Source organism: Glandiceps talaboti, chromosome 16 (genome assembly GCF_964340395.1).
Source record: "Glandiceps talaboti chromosome 16, keGlaTala1.1, whole genome shotgun sequence".
NCBI lineage: Eukaryota > Metazoa > Hemichordata > Enteropneusta > Spengelidae > Glandiceps > Glandiceps talaboti.
In genome coordinates, this window is record NC_135564.1 from 9,768,795 (window position 1) to 9,783,277 (window position 14,483).

The window sequence follows — 14,483 nt, forward strand, 5'->3', positions numbered from 1 at the left end:
AATATGACCTTACTAAGGCTGTTCCATGACTTGAGCAGGGGTGTTCTGAATACTGGAGATAGATTTGTACTGGAGCCAGCGTATGCTGACTTTCCCGTGGAAAGTAGCGTGAGTACGTCAATCACCGGCCAGTTTCAAACGATACCATTATCAGTGACAATGTCTGCGGTCGAGTTTGGAAAGTTTATCACCTTTAATTTAACTGGTGATGTTCAGAAAGAGTCGAGACCAGTACCAGTGCAGAATGCATTTCAACTGTTGATGGGTGGTGCTAGAAAAAAAACGTGGCCAAAACAATGACAGCTTGACAGACCAAACCACAGGCATTTGTTTCCCGAGTTATGGCTCAGAATATTTCTATCAGAATACAATAAAATGACGATAATATCGTTAATATTGACGTATTAAACCAACACTATATGAAAGGGGTAAAATTACACTTGTTTCTGTGATCGCGCAGTTTCTCTAAATGCGAAGGAAGGGGTATGTCTTCCTTCGCATTTAGTGAAACTGCGCGATCACAGAAACAAGTGTAATTTTACCCCTTTCATATAGTGTTGGTTTAATACGTCAATATTAACGATATTATCGTCATTTTATTGTATTCTGATAGAAATATTCTGAGCCATAACTCGGGAAACAAATGCCTGTGGACCAAACGCACGTTTTAAACTGCACAATGATATGATACGATGGTTGCAGGGACAGAACCTTGGATGGGATTATAACAGCAGATCACTTGGCGACCAATTTGTCAACATTTTAGGAGATGCTCTTTGGTTGATCGACCCCCATCGTTCCAAATTTTCCAGCAATCTGTAATTATTGTGGCTGTGGTCATGATTTGCTGACAGGAGAGAGAGCAGCTGACATCTACCCAACCTGCAGTGGTTGCTATGCAACCAAACCAAAACGACTCAGAAGAAAGAGAAAATTCTTCAGGGCCCAGGCCCATGATCACTGACTGAACACTATATGTGATATGTGAACACTGAATAGTGTGTCATGTATATATATTAACATTTAAGGGGAGGGAAAAAAAAAAAAAAAAAAAAAAATTCGCGTCGTCGCACCGTTTTTGGAAAAAAGACATGACCAGAAACATTTCTTTCTTTTTTTTGGCCTTAGACACTGAAACGGTATATTAAGCTACCCAAGAACGTAACAATACTATTCAAGATGGTGGTGACACACATACGAAAATCAATTAAAGACACGACGCATTCATACAGGAAACGAAGTTTGGAAATGATAGCCGGGGACAAAGGCTCGGGGGGGGGGGGGACTCCTATACGGGGATTGTCCGCTAGAAAGGGACGTTTGGTACGTGTGGTATGACAACAGTGAGTTTTTGGGGTCACAGCGGAGCCCCTCGTACAAAGCAACCCTAGCCCTACCAATGCGTATATCTGAGCAAAAAAATATTTTATACCTGAAATTCGGGAACTTTAGTAAAACACTGACTTTCATTTCTTGTAAGCCATTCACACTGTAACAGTTACAGTATGATTATGAAATGAAATTGCAACATATACTGATGTTTAAAAAAAATCAAAATTGTTAGCCAACCTATCCACCATTTTTAAGTGTTAAGATGAGAAACACTTAATTTAGTATGGGCTCTCTAAATTCCGGACCTTTCATCTAACACTCTTTAACCTACCTTTACCGAAGAAGGTTGAATTGAGCCCAGCAGTTTCCACAAGTTTGACCAACTTTGTTGCACCGAGCATCTGTGCAACCTGTAACACGTTAGGTTCGGCAGCAGACTCTTCTTGGTATGGGCGCAAAATGTTGGCGTCAGAAAACGCACCCAAACACATCAATGCGATAATGACCAGATATTTCATTGTGAAAAATTTACTCTCAAAGAAGAGTGTGTGATTCGTAAAAAAAAATTTGAAATGTCTCTTTCAGCTTTGCGAATGGATTGTCTTAGTTAGGATCATGGTCTTTTATATGTAACCGTAGACAATAGAGAGGAGGGTGATGTAACTATTCCCCCACTTGCTCCACCCTCCCACGTGACAACACTTGATACAAGTTGCTGACTACCGTTGTTGGAGATGAACACGTGTAAACGTGTTGATCTGATAAAATAAGTGTAATCCAGTGACCTCAAATTCAATCAGTTTTAGAGTTAAGATTTTTTTTAAATCACATTTACATACAGACATAATTTGCATATGATGAATATTATCATGTTTTTCAATACTTAATTTTTCATTTAGACATCCCACCAAATGTCAGAGAAATCTGACCAGCAGATCTTGAGTTTATATATTTGATAGTAAGCAAGACGATCATTAATCAAGCCATCCACACAATCATCCTCACAATTTCATACCAAGCAGCACACTCAGTCAGTTACATTATAGTTTTTTTCTAGCAAAAACTTCTTTGACATAATTTAACAAACAGTCTGTCCAAACAAACTAACAGTAACCTAACATAGTAATCGGTAGAGTGGTATTTCACTTTAAGTCGTTCACAGACAGACAGACGGACGGACGGACGGGCGGGCGGGCGGGCGGGCGGGCGGACGGACGGACGGACGGACGGACGGACGGACAGACAGACAGACAGACAGACAGACAGATAGATAGATAGACAGACTCAGAGTGAGCTTTGGGAATGATAGCCTAGAATCCAGGCGAATGGGAATTTTGAATTTTGATTTCTCCATCTTGGAAATAATGAATTCACCCCTCCCCCCCCCCCACCCATTCGTATGGCTTTCAGACTATGGAAATGAATGTGGTAAGATATTCAAAACAGTCGCAGGGAGAAAATGGACACCTACATGAATAGTATACAGGATGCCGTATATTTCCCAATAATGGCAATGTTTGATTTATAACGTTCCGTGTTTCTAACGTTAAAGTGCAATGATAAAATAGTTTTATAAATTGAAAACCCAAAATAAATACTCAGTCCTCATCAATATGGCCACTTTAATTGTAATACATAATGTACGGAAGTGGGGTATCATGACATTGCTAATTTAAGGTGATAACCAATTGACGTCATAAGTTTGTTTGCTAATTTAAGGTGATAGCCAATTGACGTCATAAGTTTGTTTAGAGTCTAGACATAACAAAATTACGTCACTGCAACATTAACCTCAACTTATGAGACTTCGGTAAATCATGTTTGAGATAAGATTGATGGAGGTTACGTTTGTGCTTTATCTGTTTTACAAATGCATAACATTTCGTCACTTCGGTATGAGATCTTCTTTCTTCCAACTTTACATCGTCTCCGCCTCCTCCCCAGCCAAAACGAAAAGTTTAACGTATAAGATTTTGTCCTAATTTTCATATCCCTGATGGAATCATCATGTTGTGAATACATTTCATCTACACATCCCTAGATGCATCCCCCCATTAAATTACAATCCCAATATTTTTAGTAATTTTAAAATCATCGATTTTTGACGAAACAGACACATTTTTAGACCTAATTTGGATGTCACTTATGGTATCATCATGTTATGAATAATTTCTAAACATCCCTATGGAAGTTCTCACCAAATTTCAGCATAATCTGCTCTGTACTTTTTGGAATTTTAGATTTTGACCTAAATCTAAAATGGTGTAGACAAATTTTGAATGTTAACAACAAAACAAGTAGCATTGGGTGTAGGATGAAACTTGGTAGAATGTAACTTTTGCAAACCATCCAAATGAAAGTAATACAGTACTATAGAAATATAGAAGACAATGAGAAAGGACACATTTATCACGCTATGAAAGAATTACAAGAAGACAATTTTCCTGGCTCATGGTTAGATAATTTAAACAAATGAAAGGAAAATATGGCATTTCAAACATCAATGATTCCACAAAGGAACATTTTTTTGAACATTGTTAAAGATTATTTCACTAAGAAATGGAATAAAGACAATGATAGACAAGACTCAAAGCTCAGAACTTACAAAATGTTACACGTTAAGATACAAACAGTCAATTATCTTAAATTTATGAAAAATAGAGAGGAAGTTGGCTTAATTTCAAGAATTAGACTGAGCTCACATGATCGACAAATTGAAATTTGAAGACATAAAAGACCAAAAATAGAGATAGAAGAAAGATTATGTAACATCTGCAATATGATAGAAGATGAAATACACTTCATCACAACATGTCACAACTATAACATCAATGGCAAACAAATGTAAACTCAGTGCTTATCAAAAGGAAAGACATTCTACAGAATTAAAAGATACTATACATTTACACACACACACACACACACACACTCACACACACACATGTATATATATATATATATATATATATATATATATATATCTCACCCACACACACACACACACACATATATATATATATATATATAACCTAAAGTTTACACTTTCGTTCGTATAAACCTTATTTTTATTTTTTGTAAACTTTTAGTACTATATAAGTTTATAAATACTGCTTTATATAGCCAAAAACTTATTGCAGAAAATCCATTGAAGAAATAGATTCTATTCTATTCTATTCTATTCTATTCTATTCTATTCTATTCTATTCTATTCTATTCTATTCTATTCTATTCTATTCTATTAACAAGAATTAATTCCTTCGTCTTGTTGATATTTAACGTGAGAAAACTGTCTTTGAACCAAGAGCACAAATGTCCTATATATACCTAGAGAGTACTTTGACAAAGAATTCCCATCTTTCAGTCCGGCAACTAATGCCATATATCGTTGGCGAATTTCATAACAGTTAAAACATCATTTGAAAGCCTGACACCGTTCGTGTAAATTGAAAACAAAACGGACGAAAGGACACGGCCCTGTGGTGCACCCGTATTTATGGTTAGTTCATCAGACATATGACCATTTACAAGGACACGTTGTGGACGTTCGATTAAAAACTGCCTTATCAAAAGCACAACCGTGCGACTGACCTCGAAATCTAAAAGCCTTTTGATCAACAAGTGTGGTTAGATTGTGTTAAATGCGGAGCGGAAAGATCCACAAACAGAATTCGAGTGTAATTTATGACGTCATCGAGGTGACTGGCGATTAGGTTAATAAGGGTTAAACTAGCATCTTCTACCCCTCTTTTAGGCTTGTAGGCAAATTGTAAGCGATCGGCCACAGACGCCTGCAGCTGATTATACACTAACATTTCCATACATTTGGCAAGGATTTAAGTCAAGGAGACAGGTCTATAATCATTCAACTGATTCGGATTTTGTTTGTTAGGAACAGAGATTACAATAGATAGTTTCCATGATCTGGGTACAAAACAAGTATTAAGAATAATTGAAATAGACGAGTAACACTTGACTCAACTGATAGACACATGTTTTTAAGACTTTACCCTTCAGACCATCTCGACCTGAGTCTTTAGAAGGGTTAAGTTTCAAAAAACAAACAACTTCTCCCTCACCGATATTAACTGACGAAGGAGTAAGAGACTCAGAAATAAGATCACATTCATTCCTAAAATCATGTACATCAAAGCGGGCATAAAACTTATTCAATTCATTTGCATATCCTACAGCGTCATCAGTACTAATTTTCTTTGTTTTCTGGCTCTTACCCATCATCACATTAAGCCCTTTCCAAGCCCCTTTTGCCTTACCTCTCTTAAGATTCTCTTCAACTTTATTCTTGTAATCAATTTTAGCTTGCTTAACTATACTTCTATACTCCTTACGTAACTCTTTCATCTTAGTCGTCTCTCCTTGTTTACATGTTTCCCTCATTTAGATCAATAGGTTCCCCAGCTCTTATTGTATTGTATTGTATTGTATTGTATTGTATTGTATTGTATTGTATTGTATTGTATTGTATTGTACTGTACTATACTGTACTGTACTGTACTGTACTGTACTGTATTGTATTGTATTGTATTGTATTGTATTGTATTAACAAGAATTAATTCCTTCGTCTTGTTGATATTCTATTCTATTCTATACTATACTATTCTATTCTATTCTATTCTATTCATATGCATATCATAACCCTTCTTCAAGGACGTAAAAATGACACAAGAGCTTTCATCGTCAAATGATGGATATATTTACTTTTGTCTCCAGTGGATGTTACGAAAACGTTACAGAACTTGACTATTACATACCAAATCTTGGAGTTTGATATAGTGACATAACTAGCCTTCCTATCTCCGTGCAAGACCGTGGTATGAACATGACGTCTGGCCCGGTCGCATTTTAGTATTTTTACGTACTTGCCATGAGTGTCGAACAATTTTAGAATTATATGAACCTGAGATCTGCGTCATTTGTCATGAAAAGGTAATGAGAAACAAAAAAATTAAGACCACCCTTACTAACGGGGGTGGGGTAGCCGTTTGACTAACCATCTTATATTCATATTTACTGGGGTTGTTCACTCCTTCAACCACCACCCCCACCAGGGTGACATTGAGCTACATGACCTATATTACCATCTATACCTGTATCTAAATCGTGTGGTTTCTAACCTTGGATTCGACTTAATTGAATCAGATGAGATTGTGACAGAAACAAATCTGAAAATGTTGATATGATATCACACGATGCCTTGTTACAGAAACAAATGACCCCGTTTCACGTTAGTATTAACTGGCTGTTAACCAATAACAGACTGAACATGCTGCACACTCAGATAAGAAGTAAAACATGTACAGTTTCTTGAGACACTTCGTCGAAATGAAATCAACTAATGTGCCACTATGCAGGCATCAAATGCAGACATCAAAACATCCGTGTGTGTCTGCGTGTAGTGTAGTGTAGTGTAGTGTAGTGTAGTCTAGTGTAGTGTAGTGTAGTCTAGTCTAGTCTAGTTTACTCTAGTGCAGTGCAGTGTAGTGTATTGTATTGTATTGTATTGTATTGTATTGTAGTGTAGTGTAGTGTAGTGTAGTGTAGTCTAGTCTAGTCTAGTCCAGTCTAGTCTCATCAAGTCGTCTAGCCTAGTCTAGTCTAGTGTGGTGTAGTGTAGTGAAGTCTTGTACGGTGCACTGTCGTGTGGTATATGGTGTGGTGTGGTGTGGTGTGGTGTAGCGTGGCATGGCGTGGCGTGGCATAGAGTGGTGTGGTGTGGTGTGGTGTGGTGTGGTGTGGTATGGAATGGAATGGTATGGTATGGTATGGTATGGTATGGTATGGTTAAAGGCATAGGACAATGTATAGTATGGTAAAGCATGGTATAATATACTACTCTGATGTCCAGTCATCATAAAACAACAAACTTTACAACATGTATTGACAACTCACAACTTTAACTTTATAGTCCAGTGACAACATTGCAAGACTATATTTATTTCTGGTGTATACTTTACATGCAACTACAACTTGTTCATGTATTGACAACTTATACTACTTTGAAGTTAGCCATCATAACAAAGAGTTACTGACACATATTTTACATGCAATGTTTACATCTAAGTCATTTCTAGTCCTGTTTCTCTGGATAATCTAATTTATCCGGTTGCGCCACTTGTACGGAATTTCCACTCCAATTTCTCTTTGATAGGGCTGTTCCTTGGATTTGAAAAATCAATGCCTCGCTGATTTGCACTGTTAAAGTCTGCAATTCTTGTTGCAAATGTTTGACTTGCAATCCAAGGTTTTTCGGGGACATTTCCTTTGCAATATTTCTGTAGCATGGCCTTGTCAAGTTATCAATACATGAAAAACGTATAGTTGATTGCATGCAAAATGTTAGTCTAGATTCCAACTATGGTTTCTAAACCCTAACCTGTGAGTGGACATTTACATGTAATGGTAACAATACTGTATAGGAACGTAACTAGATTATTAAAGATTATACCAGTAACGTTTTGTTATAGTCTTGTTGTCACTCGACTATGACATTACTAGTAAAAGTTGTATGAGTTGTTAATACATGATGTAAAGTTTGTTGTTTTATGATTGGACGTCAGAGCAGTATTAAAGTTGAAGTTGTAAAAGTTTCACTGATACTAGTATTTTCTAGTAGTAATGTGTTAGTAAATACTGGCAACACAACAGTTGAAGTTGTTAGTCTTTACAGCTGATTTGACAAAATAAAGAACAAAAATGAAAGTTAGCCTCCCAGTTTACTTCATTTGTGGAAGTATGTACAGTATACATGACTTGCAGATTTACGATCTTATCTCAGTTGATCTTATACACAAGCATCAATGGGTTTGCCTGAATGAATAGACAAGTTTATACTGTACAAGGAGTTTTCTGCCTGTCCTTGACTACTGTAAGTCTTGCTTTCTTTTCAGAGATATATGCTCATCAATTTTGTGTTTGAATGAGTCCATGTAAATACCTGCAAATTATAACTATGAAAAGTGCACATATTTAAAGTAGAATTACTTACGATTGTAGAAGCTATACCATTAAAAAAATGGGACTAGTATTTCATACAAGGCGACTACTATAAAGTGTGTGCACCCTGGTGATATTATATACCTCTAAGTTTTAGTGTAACTTCAACAATGTCTGTCACTGTTGTAGCAAATGTTGAGACAAAATTGGAAACCTAACAATATATATGTAAACATTTATTTTTGTTCTTTATTTTGTCAAATCAGCTGTAATCGTTTTCAAAACAGAAATGAACTGTAAATGAACTTTATGAAGTATTTTGTTGTGTAAAACACTGTGTGTGTATGTGTACATGTGTGATGTGATACTAGTAATCAATGAAGTTTGAGTTGAAGCTATGAAAACAGGGTAAATTGGAACTAAAATGACCACACATTGTTGCAATGAGTTTTATGGGCCTAATTCTTTACTTTCCAACTGATAACCAACAAGATTAATTGTCTGCTGCAACTTAGCAAAACGGACAGCCAAATAATTTCTACACTACAGTAGTTTCAGTGAGTTTATGGTACGATGTAAAAGCAGCCAAGATTATATAATAATGTGTACACGTGACATGGGTTAGGAAATAACTGAGGTTAATCCATGTTACTGGATTAACAGGTACTGATGCCATACAATGAAAAGTCTCGATGTAGTGAACGAATATATTGTGACGCCCTGCAGTGAACAGGTGTGCCATGCAATGAATAGTGATTCCATGCAGTGAACAGGTATTTCATGCTGTGAATAGGGATTCCATGAAGTAAACAGGTATTTCATGCAATGAATAGTGAATCCATGCAGTGAATAGGTATTTCATGCTGTGAATAGGGATTACATGAAGTGAACAGGTATTTCATGCAATGAATAGTGAATCCATGCAGTGAACAGGTATTTCATGCTGTGAATAGGGATTCCATGAAGTAAACAGGTATTTCATGCAATGAATAGTGAATCCATGCAGTGAACAGGTATTTCATGCTGTGAATAGGGATTACATGAAGTGAATAGGTATTTCATGCAATGAATAGTGATTCCATGCAGTGAATAGGTATTTCATGCAACGAATAGGATTCCGTGCAGTGAACAGGTATTTCATGCAATGAATAGTGATTCCATGCAGTAAACAGGTATTCCATGCAGTGAGCAGTAATATTCCATGCAATGAAGTGTCTCTATGCAGTGAAGAGATTCCATACAGTGTGAAGTGACTTTTAATGCAAAAAGCAGTGATTCTATGCAGTGAATAATGATTTTACTAGAATGGATAGTGATTCCATGCAGTGAATAATGTTCATGACTACTGCCGTTGCCGAGCGTTTAGCAAATATGCGCATTTAAAGATACATCCTCGTTCTCGCCTCCAGTCACGACCTGCCTAGCGCCCTCAAAGACTGGCTACCATCGTAAATGAGAGAACCAAAGAACCAAAGTTCTTCGATATCTCGTACATCACGTGATTGCAAACCTACCAATAGGAGCCATGTAGTCATGTTAAAGAAAGGACTATTTACACATCAACAATCCCACTTCCGCTGGTTTTTAATAACAACCTGCAAAGTTGAACCCGTGTCCTTTCCTAGCATTTCGCAATAGTCAGATCGCGGTTGTTGTGGTTTGAGGCATTGGTCATCAACTTCATTTTGAACAGATCTAAGTTTTGCAAGATCCTCTTCAAAATCTCCCTCATAACGTTTGACCTTTTCCCAGAACGTTTTGTTAAAATATTCATATAATGGCCAGTCCAAGTTTGATTGTTTTTTGATTATCCTTTCCAGATCCGGTGTGATAGGCATTCGCATTCCTCCATGAATCTTGTGAGACCTGTACACCATATCTTCGTACTCCCAACACATCATCTTTCGCAGTAAGACGAGTGACTCGTCGTAGTACTCAGTCAACATTATTAAATCAAATTCGATATCGAGCTTCCTGATCGAATTATGGATGAACGTGTCATTCATTAGTTTAGGCCTACCTACTAACCTGTTAAAATTGCCATTAAACATATGAGAATAATTCGGTTTTCGTATCCGTTCAGTGGCATTAAAAATATGAGTATCATTCAGCTTTCGTGTAGTAATACTAGTATCGTTTTGCGAGACAAAGGTTTGCAGATAAGCTGAGAAAGGATTTGAGAATTGACGATAACCGTCATCATAACGGTAATAGTAGAATGCGGATTCGGCCCTTGTTATGGGTGATCTCAGAATTGTAAAATATTTGCCATCCTTTATGATTTTATCCAGCGCTTTTCGATTATAACCCAAGTGGTTTGCTATAAAGTTGTAACCTGGAAAATTTGTACAATTGTAGGGATGAATCATCACACTGTTACTCGTTCCGTTCATACGCATATGTACTGTTAATCTATCATCGAGAGCTGCAACAAGATCGTGTTTTAAACCGTACCGGAATAAAACTGTTGCCAGAGTACTGCCACCGGTTTTGTCGGTTTTTATGAACACAAAATTGCGTTGAGGTTCACATGGAAGTTTCAAGGGTGATATTATTGTATTCGTTCGTTGATGGATAAGGCTACCTCTTTGATAGGCAAGTTTACCTCGCAGGTTACTTAGTGTTTTCATTCTGGAAACAAGATAAGTGTAAATCCTATGGTTAGTGTATTGATAAACTGTTTCTAATTAATATTGCACGACCATAATGGCCGTTTGCTCTAAAGCCAACCGTTAAGGGGCGTGATTGCGATGACAGACAAATGGTTAACACAATATAACCCTTGCACTGAGTAGTTTTCTAGATATGGAGCTGATGTACAGTGAATTTCACAATACTGTTCAGCTTTTCTGTTTGATACAATCACACAGAAACTGGACATGCTACACTTTAAGATAGCAAGATTTAATGAGTACAGTTCTGTGCTACATTTTGTCGAAATGAAATGAACTAAGCATGCCTCCAAACAAACGTTAAATGAACACCGTAAATGATATTTTACGCACCCTTCATCGGGTGTTTGTATATTGGCGCCCGAATGTCGGCATAGAATTGCAATACATTTAAATGTGAGTGATTTATTTCATTTAGACTAAATGTAGCAAAAGAATGGGATCTTGCATATGCAGTTTCCTGTTGGCTTCTGCGTGGAATGATATCAAGCAGAAACGATGAACAGTACTGTGAAATTCACTGTAAAGTTGTCACTTCGCATCCCACATATACGTAAAAAAAATAGCGACAGACTTTATCACAATCGAGTCACAGGACCAATGCAAGCCATACAAGCAGAGCTTACTTGCGGTATAATTCATTAGGGGTACTACATTTAACACACAAATTAACACAGACTAACGTGTGTACTTACAGAGAGACTGCCTTAATGTTGTTGCTTTGCTGTCGTAACGAAGACAACCAAAACCTAGAAATTCCGACAAGTGTTATAGTGACTAACACCACTAGTAAACGCATGTTCTTCCGCATTGTTGTAGTTTAGCTATTGGGATTCGATTTTCTCCTCTCCTTCTCTTTGTAGTCAAAGACTCAATATTCCGTTCTTACCACCTACAGGGATAACCTAATCATATTGTATTGAAGCGCTGATATAAACGTGATGACGTTATCGTGTCCTCATGTGACTTAGCTTCATAGTGGAGGTGGAGTTTGTAGTAAACTGAATGGAAGTAACCAATCAAAACTGCCTGTCTCTCTCTCTGGCACTAAGTAAGGAGTAGCACACTTTCATACCACACTATAGACGTAGTCTGGGAAATAATTGCAATAGGGCCAGAGATAATTCCTAGACTACTGGGATGACTGGATAATGCAATGACGGGATATGTATGTTAATAAAACTACAGGGAACTTAGTTATGTTTACGACAAAAAACAAAAAACAATGACAAACAGACAGACAGACAGACAGACAGACATATCAACACCGACTAAAATTATATATATATATATATATATATATATATATATATATATATATATATATATATATATATATGTTGAGGGTAGAAGAAAATCAAGTCGGGTTTTTCGTCTCTACAAGCCTGTTTCGTGAGTAAATCATTTGTCAGGAGATGTTGATGTACGTATGATTTTCTTCTACCCTCAACATATACTCCGCTCTGCATGCAGACGTATCGAGCACTGTACTACGGACAAATCTTACCACTGACTTCCTATATATATATATATATATATATATATATATATATATATATATATATATATATGTATATATATATATATATATATATATATATAATATACATATATAATAATATATATATATATATATATATATATATATATATATAACTCGGTGAGTATCAATCTGCTAAGACAGTGCTCTATACCGCAGTGGCAGAGCGTAATAGTTTTGTTATATATATATATATATGGCAGAGTAATTACGAGAGTAGTCTAGGTATTACACATGTAGTGGTTTTCGTTTTCTACGATCTCTCTCCTAGCGTGTATAGGGACTAGAGCGTTACGACAATTTCAATATGGTCACCGTGCATAATCACAATGAAATGGTTGGCGTTAAAATCACACAAAAGGGTTGAGTCTAGGGGGTGTTTTTCAAACCACTAAAAGCATGCTAATTTGATCGCTGATGAGTAAAACTCCATCATATTTGAACAAACATGCTTAGAACTTACATATTAACCAGGTAAATAATTTGCATCGCAATCAATAGATAAGTTTTAAAGTAGTGTTTGTTTTATAGTATTGGAAAATCACATCATGTTTTCAAATAGCCCTGGTATCCAGTAATAAATATATACATATATATCCCAGTTCCAACATGCGGTGCCAGGTGTTATGAATCACAACTCAACTTTGTTTACTTTCCCTGTTTGTAACACGTTCCGTTTGTTTATGCTAGCTTGCCTCTGGTTAGAACTACTGAACTGATGGTAAAGCGTATGTGTGTGGGAGTGCGTGTGTACGTGCGTGTGTGTGTTTATGTTTGTTTGTTTGTTTGTTTGTTTGTTTGTTTGTGTGTAAACAACTCAAAATGAAAAAATGGATTTAAAAATTGATAAAATATTCCACAATTGTATGCAAAGAAGACTACAACAACCAAACCACACCCATAGCAACAGTCAAATGATGATGTGTATTGCAAATATAATAACAGGGATGAGAAGGCAAGTGACTAAAGATTCAAACAATGTTTGCAAATATACCTAGCAACAAGAAGTCGCCCATAGCAACAACCAAGTTATGATGTATATTTGCATAGATACCAACATGGGTTAACAAGCAAATGAATAGAGACTGAAAATCTGTATACAAATATGGCTGTTCATAAGACCACGCCCATAGCAACAGTATGTAACTGTACATTACAAAGATAACAAGAATGAGTAATAGACAGGGGGACAGAGATTCCAAAATATCGACATATATACCTAGCAACAAGACCACGCCCATACAAACAGCCAGATGGTGGGATATATTACTAAGATAAAAGTAAGGATGATTATGCAAGTCGATAAACATCCAAAAAGCAAATACACTGATGACGAGCAACATGACTACGCCCATAGCAACAGTGCAATGATGATGTATACATATTGCAAAAAAAAAATGGACTTGATGCAATTCAGTGAAGATACTACCCATATTAACGGTAAAAATATGACGTAGATAAACACTGAAAAAAAGCAAACACATAAACTATAGAGGTGTGATACTTTGTCACTATTTTTATTTAAATCTGCAGCAGATTGTATAAACAAGTAGCATGTGTAGTTTCCTCTGCTCTTTGGTTTCTGAGTGTGTAGTTATGCATCAAACAGAGCTAGTGAACACATTGACTAACATGGACCGGTCTGCACTGGTTCTTTTTTGCACCAAAAAACATAAGACATTTTTTAGTCAATATGATAGAATTTATTTTTTTAAAGCAAGAAAAAAGAATTTGTATACAGTCAGGGCGACATGGCTGAAATTTTAGCAAAAATTGCCCTGCTTGAAGTACAATTTTTGGCAGTATATTCGGTTAATGTAACATCTGGGCCTTCAGAAAACTGATGTTGCCCCTCTGGATTCTCTTGCGCAAACTCGCAGAGACGGTTTCCATGATAACATTGACATTATTTTGAAGGCTGCTAAAAAAAATTTAAAACGCCGTATCTCATGCCCCAGAAATGCAATAATCATAATCAAAGTAACATG

At 36.4% G+C, this 14,483-nt stretch overlaps 1 protein-coding gene across 1 annotated transcript; it reads right to left on the minus strand.

Moving 5' to 3' along the window:
* Nucleotides 1-9,842: 9,842 nt before the first annotated feature.
* LOC144447774 (galactose-3-O-sulfotransferase 2-like) lies at nucleotides 9,843-10,913 on the minus strand. Its single transcript, XM_078137855.1, has one exon. The coding sequence runs from the start codon at nucleotides 10,911-10,913 to the stop codon at nucleotides 9,843-9,845; it is 1,071 nt and encodes a 356-aa protein (XP_077993981.1).
* Between the last annotated feature and the right edge of the window lie 3,570 nt (nucleotides 10,914-14,483).